General features: G+C 41.6%; 1 protein-coding gene across 1 annotated transcript in view; it reads left to right on the top strand.

Annotated features, from left to right (window-relative positions):
• The window catches only part of LOC124142643, a 34444-nt gene extending 23022 nt beyond the window's left edge, over positions 1–11422 (top strand). The window contains exons 8-23 of the mRNA XM_048390451.1: positions 214–430; positions 1370–2054; positions 2266–2446; positions 3297–3414; positions 3534–3713; positions 4000–4036; positions 4474–4737; positions 6043–6087; positions 6206–6384; positions 6578–6770; positions 6880–6999; positions 7521–7675; positions 8521–8634; positions 8896–9010; positions 9100–9193; positions 9639–11422. Of these exons, the coding sequence (XP_048246408.1) occupies positions 214–430; positions 1370–2054; positions 2266–2446; positions 3297–3414; positions 3534–3713; positions 4000–4036; positions 4474–4737; positions 6043–6087; positions 6206–6384; positions 6578–6770; positions 6880–6999; positions 7521–7675; positions 8521–8634; positions 8896–9010; positions 9100–9193; positions 9639–9777 (2836 nt within the window). The 3' untranslated portion in view covers positions 9778–11422. The remainder of the gene's footprint in view (positions 1–213; positions 431–1369; positions 2055–2265; positions 2447–3296; positions 3415–3533; positions 3714–3999; positions 4037–4473; positions 4738–6042; positions 6088–6205; positions 6385–6577; positions 6771–6879; positions 7000–7520; positions 7676–8520; positions 8635–8895; positions 9011–9099; positions 9194–9638) is intronic.
• Positions 11423–12331: the final 909 nt, after the last annotated feature.

Below are 12331 nucleotides of genomic sequence, written 5' to 3'. Positions count from 1 at the left end.
TATGTTTCCACAACGTTTAGAGGAAGCGATTCTTTGGAAGAAATCGACGATTACATATTTATATTGTGGACACACAGTCAGACTTGTGGATGGTATTGAGTATCTGATAGTGCCTGAGAGTTTAGGATTCAGTTCAGCTGACATTGCTGAACACTGAATACGTATTACCCGCTAATCTGAAAACACCATGTTTACACCCTGACTTCTCTTCAGGTTGACCATTACATTCAAAGTGTGGAGTGGAGGTTACCGACAACTGAGGGAGTTTACTAATAATGGGTTCGTTGATCGACAGTCTCAGAACTTCACAGGACAAAAATCGGAGAAAGCCATGGCTTACCGTTTTGACTTCCTGACACCAACTCACACATGTCTCGAAATAGGATCGAGGTGTACTTCCGTCTTTTCCTTGGATGATGATATCACAAAGGTATGAATGATAACAAAATTATTACTTTTAGATGTATGATATATTGAGTTTGCATGTTTTGTTTGTTGGTTTGTTGTTTAAGGCCGCGCTCTATTAGTAATATATATCGAATTTCATTTCTTGAAGTAGAAATGACAGCCGTTTATTGATTAGCGCTTTCAGCTATTATGTACGGGCCTCATCAGGATATAACTGACTGTTATTGTGTTGTAACAGACATTATTATTACATAATTATAATGCTGTTATATAATAATGCATGATAAATAGTTACACAAAATGTCATTCACGGGGGACCAACTCTGAATGACATTTGCACGGACACTGCGTTCCTTATAAATAATACTATTGTTAAGTTACGTTATACTGGTATATGTTGGCGTAAACAATGAGTACCTAGTCCGTCACAGGTTAGTTTCGCTCTCTAATTTTGTTTTTAGGTACTCTACCTTTTTATCCAAATGACCAACAATGTTACCAGGGCGAATATTGTACTGGCCCAAATTAGTTCTACTCTCAGAGCAGATAGAGAAAAATGTCCCTCACACCTTTCTCTGTTATATTTTGACGGGGATATGTGTTCACGCTCGATTATCCCTTATAAACATGTAAAGCAGCTTCAAGTGCTACTTTATTCCACTCGAAACATGTAGTAATGACATAACCGACATTCATCATGTGTTCTTTCAAACTGCAAACTTTGGATAATTCTTACAGATAATTTCTGCCAACAAATGAGTGCAAATTTGGAATTAAGTATATTTTTTAATAATTTATAACTTCATGGATAAATATGAATAGGAGGGAGTCGATGTAACCTTGAAGTGCGAAATCTAAATCTGATAATAGCGGTTTGTATTGGCGTATAACACCTGTGTTCTTCATAACACATATTTCACCTGTTTTTGCTTGTACATATGTATTTACAATTGAACAATAGGACCCTGTCATTCTCCGCTGGTCCAACTGGACTGACGTACCGTCAGGCATGCATCGTTACGCCTGGGAGGTTTTCCGGCTACAGGTGGACGGGAATCAGGTCCTGAAGGAGTTTGAACCGTTGGATCCCATACATGGTCCTATTGAAGTCAATCAGTCATCATTGGCCTCCAACTCCTTCCAGGCCACCTACACACCTCCACAGCCTGGAGTGTACTCCTTCATCCTGGAGGCCTCCGACAAGGCCAATAACTCTGTCTTTGTAAGGAGGATCGCCATATACGATCGCGTTTCTAATGTTACCATAGATACAGGGGCAGACAACCGTCTGTATATATCATCAGCTGATCCTAATGGGGGATACAACTGGCAAGACGATCCTTCTAGACCCGTCACGGTCACATGGACCAACCACTTTGTCAACCTGAAGCATGAGGAGGGCAAGTGGTTGAACGAAGTCCTCGCCTACCCCCCACAGCTCGAGGACTTCTTGAAGAGGATCCCTACAGACTCCGGACAGGATGACCACGACGGACAGAGGACAGTAGACGGAATACCAAACAAGAGAGGTGTTGTCAAGTTTGAGATTGTTTATGCGAAGGACAGCTTTGCCGGTGTGAACCAGACGGAACCAACCACAGGCTGGGTTGTTGTCGGACTCAGTGAAACATACATTATACCTGCAGGTAACGTATTCAACTCAGTATTGTTATTTTGTAACTTATTATCATATTGTCGTCGACACACAGTTATTTTATATCTGGCGGACAAGGTGTGCTTCAAAATTATATTTAACGAGGCAAAAAATGCGTCTGTTATCTCAGCAAATTAATGTATCAATATCACGTAAATGTCCTTTTCGTTCTGAAATAATGTACATAAATATATGGCTGATAGGTTCACTCGGAGGTAAACTGACGAAGCACGATACAGTCACAGTTTGGGTGAGAGCTACAGATGTCCTAGGTAACACCCGGATAGATTCCACCAGGGTTCACTTTGATGATACACCGCCTGAAGTCGAGCAGCCTGTGTTCCGGAGGAACATCCAGACCAACAATGTTCCATTTAGTTCCACGTGAGTAGTTGCATACATACTCTCCATGTTAACACCTTTGTGTTGTTTGTTAGTTCACCAGCAGGACACATTGTTCGTCGCCTGTTTTGTGTCTGTTCTTCTGTTCAGCTCCGACTATTGATGATCTTATGGAATCTTCCTCTCAGACGCAGGATTGTCTCGGAATCGAAACCAGTTGTTGATGTGAAGCAACTCACATTGTTCAGATTTCTTTATATTCCGGGAGAGATAGTTTATACATATTCGTACTTATAAAGTCTTAAAACGTTTAGAACCACCTTGTGACTTCAAATTGTCATTGGCATTGGATTAACTTATTTAGTTATTGTTAAATATTCTACAATTGTCTGGGCATCTGCATCCTTCTCCCAAAGGTGATAGTTTGGTGGGATATACTTACAGTTAACAAAGAGATTTGGTTTTAAAAAATCGTTTGGGCGATCAACTGCACATAACGTTTGCTATTGTGGGTTGTTTCGAATATGAAAAACCCTTCATCATACAAAATATTTTATTTTTTGCCTTAATAATGAAATACGATTACATTTACAATTCGAATCCCGACATGGGTACAATGTGTGAAGCCCATTTCTGGTGTCCCCAGCCGTGATATTGCTGGAATATTGCTAAAAGCGTCGTAAAACCATACTCACTTACTCACTCACTCACTCAAAAGGTCGTTACGGCTGCAAGAAACGATGCCGTTATTTTGCTTAATCATTTCATATAAATAATTACATTCAGCTCACATTGACCGTTCCTGCTGAACAACAATGCCTTGATCTTTCTGTTCGTCTTACGGCTTTATTCTAAAGAAATAATCAACAATGTCTACATCCTTTTATTTCAGTGTTGAAGTAAATGTTCGGGACATGCAGAGTGGACTGAAACGTGTGAACCTTTTCGTCAGGAAAGTGAGCAACAATCTAATGATTGTTAATGAAACTTTGCCTCTCAGAACCATTGATGTAAGTACATATACTAGTATACTGTAGTGAACCGTTGGACACTTATTGTTCCTCATAACAAAATTGCCTCACATTTCATTTCCACCCGCTATATCCTTTTAACACAACTTTCTCCACAGTCGTGTGAGGGCTTTACAACGTGTTACTGTACCACCGTCAATCCAGTCTGCTTCAACAAGAAGCAGTTTCTGCCCATCAGCAACTGCTGGTTAAAACACCCAATGTTGGAGGGACAGACGGTGACAATGGACATGGATTTCGTGAACATGGCGGGAATCCATACAACAAAGAGCTTCACTGTGAGTGTGGTTAATTTAAGTTTTAGATGCTGGACAATTGATAATGATACAATTGGTTCTATTCTGTGATGTAAAAAAAAGGATTTTAAGATTATGAAAACCAATACGATGTCCATGTTCAGGCAAACCAAAACGATGTCCATGTTCAGGCATACAATACATTTAAAAATGAAATAAATATTCAAAAACAATATAATAGTCTGATGGTGATATGTTGTTTCATAAAGTGTTAATTTGATCGAATATTTGCTATGTTCTATTAATGTGGCACTTATCTTTATTACAGGTGGATAAACTAGATACACTGAATGGAACACAAGGATGTAAGTAGGGTGTTAATGTGATTGCGATTAAAGGTCAACATTTTGTTTCCAAGTTGAATACAAAGGACGATGGTTTACTGTGAATAACAGTACCATGTCAGCGCGCTTTTGAAACTCCTAGCAACAAAAAGTATGTCCGATGCAATTCCCTATTTTGACTTGTTTCCGTGTTTGTTCAGTTCAACTCTCGGCTTTCCTTTTCATGTTTGTGTGACGGGTACTACTGGTAGGACAGGATACGCTCACCCTATTGCGAAAACCTGTTATCATTATTATTTAATAGCGATTCAAACACATGCTTATGGAATAGTGGGAATCGTAGAATGGACTCCGTTCTATTTGAAAGCATATGACTCAGTACCATTTCAATGTCTTGGACTCGTGATGGTTCCAGTATTTATGACATATCTAGGTTTCCTCTTTTTTATTCATCTCAGCGCTAGCACCTGTAGGCGTGACTGTCACAAAGAAAGAAACAAACTTAGTGACACTGACGTGGAAACACACCCTCAGCTGCTACAATCGGACAGAGATGTGGATCAACTACGAGGTGAATGGACAGCCGAAGATGACCCTACTGCACAAGACAGCGACCTCCCACACTCTGGTCGGCCTCCAGCCGGACACAACCTACACCATCGAGGTCATCTCCCAGTATGGGGAGTTCAAGAGCAGGGCTGACCCGGTGACCGTCACAACAGGTAACAGTTTTTTCTGTTTGTGAAGCTTTGCGTTTGTACTAAGCCGAATGTTTCGCCGTTCTACATGATCTAATATGTATATTTGTGACACGCGAATGTATATCTGGCTCGTGTGTACTTAAATACCATTTAGTATTAATATAGCATACACTAAATACAAGGTGGCATATTGTCATTGTAACAGGCATGTACATCAACATACAAGTAGTTATTGATTTATCATATTTAGTTTTTAAAAGTTATAGTATTTGATTCTGACATTGATGATAAACGTCTGATATGTACATTTAATTCAAGAGACGCATTTTTAAGAAAAGCTGATGAACAAAACTTTGGAATTATTATGCTATTTCTGACGTTGCTCGTGTGGACCGATTCGTGGCAAGTTTGAGTGATTGGCTGTACCAGATTCGGCTGTACAGTGTATATTTTCGTTGGCCATCCGATGACAGTGATACAGGAAAGACTTTATTTGGAACAGAAGAAGCAATATATGAAGAATAACATCAACAATTCGAAGAATTTCTGATCTGTGATTAAATGTAGTAATTGAATTAAATTGTAGGATATATGTTTAAAATAATTTTAATCTTGCGGATTCGTATGTACAGCTTAGGAATTTATTTGCTGGTGAAAACATCAGTTGTACATGACGACAATCTACAAGATGACGTATTTTACAAGATAATCGTACCATTGATGATTTCCCTTATGTTATAAAAAGAGGATATTGTCACAAAAGGTGAAATATTAAATAGCATTCGTCATCTAAAATGTTACAATTCTCATAGATTACACAATTTCTTAATCGTTTTGTCTCATATATTGAATTATTAATTAGAATGATTTTGATCATGGATACTTTCCGGATACATTGTCTATTGGTATTGTGTGCTTCTAATGATGTCAACAACTACAGGGGGACAACTCTGTATATTTAGTAAAATGTTTATGTATTATTAATAAGTGACCTGTGCGTTTGCCAAGGCTATAGATAAGGTTTCTGAATCTCAAGCTGAATTTAGGGAAGGTTAGAACGAGCCAAATGTGTAATGTCTGATCATGATATGTTAGAATGCAAATTCGTTGTGCGCAAAGGTTGTATATGGAATCATGAATCAATTAGCATCAGAAATCCATAGCAGTTGTGCAAACGGCATTCAGTTATATCCAGATGTTAAACCTTTTATTGGCAGATGACATTGTGTTCAAATTAATGTATTAGAGCGTTAATAGAGTCAAAACTAAAATTATTTACTCATTGATTCACATGTACACAACTTCAGTTGTTGTCATCTCTTGCAGTATCTGACGGACTTTCCGGTGGAACAGTAGCTGGTATTGTGATAGGTGAGTGTACTTAAGTCAGATCTTTTCATAAGCAAAAGTCACTCTTTCACTTGAATCTTAATCATCTCAATCAATAGTGTCACACACAATGTTGTTTTTCTTCTTTTTTTTTATCCAGGAGTGTTACTCCTGCTGATAGTGATACTCGTTATCCTGGGCCTTGTCCTGTTCAAACTCGGGCTTCTCGGCGGTCTCCTTCAACGGCACAAGACGTACAGGGAGAGACCACATGTAGAGACTTCAACTGGTACCACAACTCTCAAACAAAGAAATCGCACCAGCAGATGGGCATATGATGTAAGATGTAACTTTTTACACTTTCTGATGTGTCTACTCGTATATTGTAAGAAATAAATCGTCTTTCTCCAAAACAACACTAGCTACTGGGTTTGTGAGGAATCGAAAGGATTTACAAATAAAACTGCTACCCCACCAGTTGACATTTTAGAAGCTTACTGTAGCTGCGCTTAACCCCCCTTATCTGCTACAGAACACGACATACACCAAGGAAGACGACATCTACATCTACGGCAGCATGGACCTAGGGGAGCCCTGGTACGTTCCCCCAGAGGACATCAGCCTGACAGAGGTCATCGCTACCGGCAAGTTTGCCAAGATCTACAAGGCCAAGTGGATGGAGACACCCAAGAACGTCAAGGAAGTGGCTGCTAAGGTTCTGAAAGGTAAAATTAACTTTTTGATGTGAACAAAATTTAATCAAAATGGGTTGACGTTGGATTATAGTGTTGTGTTACTGGTATCAAATTCAATATGTAAATCATTGTTTTACAGCGCGGGAGAGTGAGGACGACATTCTTCTGATGCTGGCTAAGATCAACTTTGCCGCTACACAGGTCGGCGAGCACCGCAACGTATTAGGCTTCCTCGGGGCCGTCATGGAGAACGATGCTCGTGAGTTCGTGCCTTAAATTTGTTGACGAACATTAATTCAGTTTTACAATTGCAACAAATGCTTACTTTTTTTATGCAAATTGTGTGAGTGGTGGGTGTTACAAGTCTTCATGCTTACTGCCCATTTCGCCACTGCATAGTGTCGTCACAGATCAAGATTATTGCTGAACAGTTTTTGAACTGACATTTGTTATACATTACTGTTATAAAATGACAAACAAAAACTAACGTTTTCATGCAAATTGTGTGAGTAATGGCTGCTACAGATGAATCAGGTCATGCTTTTTACCCATTTCCCAAACACCATGTGCCACCACTGACTTTTAGTTATCCATTCACGTCACTGTTTTGCCTTATACGCCATGGAATCTGCTTCAACATATATTCGAGAATACTTATCCTTCACCGTTGACGTCTTGAAATCGATGCCACAAGAACACATGTGCCAATGTGCTGTTTGGTGACTCTTTCTATGGTGTCTGTCAGTATAACATGTGTCTGTATGTCTGTTTGGTGTCCAGTGGGTCCCGTCATGGTGCTGGAGTACTGCGAGACTGGCCAGCTGGACAAGTGGCTGACCAAGCAGAGATCAAACATCAACGAGGACACCCTTGACAGGATACAAAACTTCGCCCTGGAGATTGCACGTGGGATGGAGTATCTGGCGTCCAAAGGGGTAAGTGTCATACGAATTCATACGAAGAACAACACTTGGATTTCAACACCCGACCAGCGGGTCCTTGCCAAGCGAATGGCGTCAAGGAAGCACTGCTACGTGATCCCTTTCTCACTATTGTTTCATACCATGTGCTTAGGCGAGGACCGGTTTACAACGTGTTTAGGGCTGAATGAGAACTTTCGGATACTTCTTGAAACAGCTCGGTCAGTTTATCCATCTTTATACTTCTGGGGGGCACAGGTGGCCCAGTCGTCTCAGGCGCCGCGATTCGCTGTGCAGAGTTGCGTCCCTTGGGCAAGCCAGAAACCTATGATTTTTGGTTCGAATCCCGGTTCGCCCCGATTATGTTTCTAGGTTTGTCAGCACCATACCAGTGCTCGTGGGTTTCACCGAAGTGGTAAACGTCTGAGACCTGCATCACTTCGGGCTTTCCTCCCACATTAAGCTGACACGCCGTGATATAACTGGAATACTGTTAAAAGCGGCGTTAAACTCAACTCACTCACTCACTCTTTATACTTCTTGAAATAGCGAGGCCAGTTTATCCATATTCATACTTGTGGAAATGGCGAGGTCTGGCTGTCTTTCCTGACTTAATGTGCTATGGGCGGAGCATCTAACTTGATCCCTGGTGCATGGTTGTGGTTAGTGTGTTCTTGATCCAAAAGGCATGTCCGTGGGCGTATCCATCTTGATCGCAGAGAGGTCAGTGTATGAATCTTGACCATTCATGTTTGAATGAGGTTAGTGTTCAATCAACATATCAGGGTGAAATTGTTGCATAGAACGTCATCTTGCATGCCATGTTGAAGTCAGCATGTGAATGATGTGCATTGTTTCAGATCGTTCACCGCAAACTAGCTGCACGTAACTGTTTGTTGACCTTCCTGCTGGAGATCAAGGTTGCAGGCTGTGGTCCAAGCAAGGCTGATGAGTCTGCTGATGACAACAAAGGGGTAAGGGCACAGCAACTGTATGTCTATGTGTCAGTGTCTGTGTCTTATCAACGCAATTGTGAGGCAAAAGTGTATATTTCCTCTCCAGGATGTCCTTCAATTCAACACAAACATCGGACACTTATGTCATTAAACACCCGATCAAGCATATTCCCGATTTATATCCTACTTTGACGTCATGTCATCATGTCCATTACCCGAGTCGTAACCCTTTTTGTAAAATCTAATGCATTGCAATGATGTTGCTTGTTTCTGATGTAGGATCGTATCCCGATCAAATGGACAGCCCCTGAGTGTCTGAGGTCCCTCAAGGACGCTAACGAGAAGAGTGACGCATGGTCCTATGGTGTGACAATGTGGGAGATCTTCAGCATGGGTAGGTGTGTCAGTGACTTTAGTGGAGTTTCTAAGATAGGACTGAGGAAAGGTAGCAATAGATATGAAATGATGCCATTTACTGTCCAGGTGGAAACCCTTACGCTGACATCAGAGGTCGTGATATACCCACAAAGGTCAAGGGCGGATACAGAATGTCAAGGCCAGAGTATGCAGAGGATATGTAAGTAACATTTATTTATCAATAGACGTGTTATATGTTTCAACACTATTTTGGGTGCTCAACTAATTGTTTCTATTTACCAATACTATTACATTCACTATTAGGTATGGTTGACGTTATATTTGTTTAATCATCAGGTATACTCTTCATTTCTCGTAAAATGTGATGTCGGAGTTTGAGTGAAATATACAATACCTGTGAAACTATCTGACAACGCACACATCTTGGATGTTTGAGAAGCCAAGTGGTTCGTGCTTCGTTCATTATCCTAAAGAGGTTTCACTTCACACAAGAACACAATGTGTTAAGCCTTTTCATCGGTACTCCCGTAGTTACAGCGGTTCAATATTGAAATATACACCATTCACTTACACCTGCCCAGACTGATATATATATAGAGAAAGATAAACAAGTTTTTAGTACAACTCTCTGTGTCTGTTTTCAGTCACTACCGGATGATGCAGGACTGCTGGTCCGAGTCCCCCGCGAACCGACCCACATTCAGAAACGTGGTGGACAACCTGGAGACGTCGTTCGGTCTGCGACCCGACGGCAGCGACCAGAACTACTACTACCAACGCTAAAGCTCCATTGATTGACCCTTCCCTGTCTATGGCATCCCTGTAGTATCTGATGCATTACGTGTTCATGCATAGTGCATACTGTATATACAAGTTGTACTTGATTTCATTCCCATCACCCGGTTATATTGACGCCAATATACTGCACATTGATACTGTTGTTACTCTCATATCTTAGGTTATGTCATGCAGAGTCTAACTGAATACCAGACCATGTAGTAAAGATAATGTTTTTCCTGGAAGCTTCGCTTGATTTCCTTTCCTTTAACCTCCAGCTATCATTATAACTTGAGATTCTTCAAGTAACGGCTTTTTGTAAAATGTTGAGTGAGTGAGTGAGTATGGTTTTACACCGCTTTTAGCAATTTTCCAGGGGACACCAGAAATGGGCTTCACACATTGTACCCATGTCGGGAATCAAACCCGGGTCTTCTGTGTGAGGAACGAACGCTTTAACCATTAGGCTACCCGGCCGACCCTTTTGTAAAATAAATTAGACGCACATAGTTGACAATATTTGTGAATTGGTTAGTTAGGATTGGTTAATAGCGTAGAAGGATGGTCACTTAGCTTTAGTGGAGATGTCGCCTTGGGATCATGTAAGGTCTTATCAAGGTATTGTTATTATTGGCGGAGAGGCATTTGTGTTATTAAAGCGGAAGATTTATGGTCACATGGTTGGGTATATCTGGGGGTAAAGATAAGGTAGCCTGGAGGTCTGCGGTGTTGGCTGGGTCAGGGTGATCATTTAGGTTCAGTGTTCCTCGGAGTAAAGATCTTATTTCTGATATTGTCACTGTTGGGCTAGCACTGGAGAGATTTACTGTGCTGGTCTGTTAGTTGTTCAGGGTCTTTTTGGTGAGCAGCTCGTGATCAAGAAAAGGTCTTAGGCCTTTTTCGATACGGTAACATGTCACCTGGGAGTTATCCTCACGGGCGGCAAGAGTAAGGAAAAGGAGGACACATATGCGTCTGTGTGCCAGATGTTCGGTATGAGGCGTGTGCGGCCGCATATATTCTGTCTGTGAGAGCAGTTGCGTTGTACTGTATTGGAGGAGTGAGTGACTGAGTTGGGTTTAACGCTGCTTTTAACAGTATTCCAGTTTTATCACGGCGTGTCAGCTTAATGTGGGAGGAAAGCCCGGAGTGATGCAGGTGACAGACGTTTACCACTTCGGTGAAACCCACGAGCACGGGTATGGTGCTGACGGGGCGAACCGGGATTCGAACCCACAACCATAGGTCTCTGGCGTACCCTAGGGACGCAACTCTGCACAGCGAATCGCGGCGCCTTAGACGACTGGGCCACCTGTGCCCCCCAGTATTGGAGGAAAGGTGCGTGGTTCAACATGTGAGAGTGATCTCACTAGCTGCTCTGTATGCGAATGTTTGCTAAAGCACACTTATCCCACGAACTAGAGCAGACGTGAGCTCAAATGTGTGTGAACACCTGGAACGGTACAGTATTTCAGAACGCTGATGGATAGGTAGAGAAACCCCGTCATCGCCTAATTTTCTTTGTACGAATTGTTATTTCCTTTTTAAGCTTAGCACATTTACTACAATATATCCTGTGTTTACATATTCAATACAGATTACTTTGTAAATTGTAATGTTTCATATTTTTTAATAAAGGGCACGAAAATTATTTATGTCTTTGCGTTGTCATTGCCACAACTTGGAATGTGTGCGACACAATGCGTTGGGTCATTATCAGAGGTAACCTAACCTAGGTCTGATGTGTTGTGTACGTCGGTGTACAACGAGAGCACTTCATCGTGAGTGACACCAACCAATCATGGCTAGTCAGCTTAATGTGGGAGGAAAGCCCGAAGTGATGCAGGTCTCAGACGTTTACCACTTCGGTGAAACCCACGAGCACGGGTATGGTGCTGACAAACCTAGAAACATAATCGGGGCGAACCGGGATTCGAACCCAAAATCATAGGTTTCTGGCGTACCCAAGGGACGCAACTCTGCACAGCGAATCGCGGCGCCTTAGACGACTGGGCCACCCGTGGCCCCCCAAAAATCAAGCATCACCCTGCATATCCGGCGTGATATGGAAGTGGTGCAACTCCACCCCGGTTTTAAAATCTGCCCATTTGAGATCTTCCCACGTGACTAGTTTCACCGGTAACGCAACATCAATACTTCCTCATTTGTAGATACATTGTCAGCAAACATAACCAGGAATGCAGTATACCGGACACCTTCAGCCATTCTGGTAAAGAATGTGCACGATCTCATCCCTTAGTAACGGTTTCTGTGTTTTTTCAGACGCCATTTTTGTCGCCTCGCTGAAAGAACAGGGAGTTTGGGGGACTTACCCCCCACTAAACGGCTTTAATTAAATGCTTTCGAAATCTTTATTACCAAAGTAGATACAAAATACTTTATTAGTAGCATCAAACAAACATGGCGGATTGGTGTCCGGTAAACGCATGTGTAGCCAAAGATATAACGATTATCAATCAGAAATTGTTTCCGCGATAAGTTGTTGTTCATCTCTCACTCGTACGTTATTTTGAGATCACGATGTGCCTTGTCTGGACCA

Source organism: Haliotis rufescens, unplaced genomic scaffold (genome assembly GCF_023055435.1).
Source record: "Haliotis rufescens isolate VD_foot unplaced genomic scaffold, xgHalRufe1.0.p SCAF_10, whole genome shotgun sequence".
NCBI lineage: Eukaryota > Metazoa > Mollusca > Gastropoda > Lepetellida > Haliotidae > Haliotis > Haliotis rufescens.
This window is presented reverse-complemented; position numbering and strand designations above follow the sequence as displayed.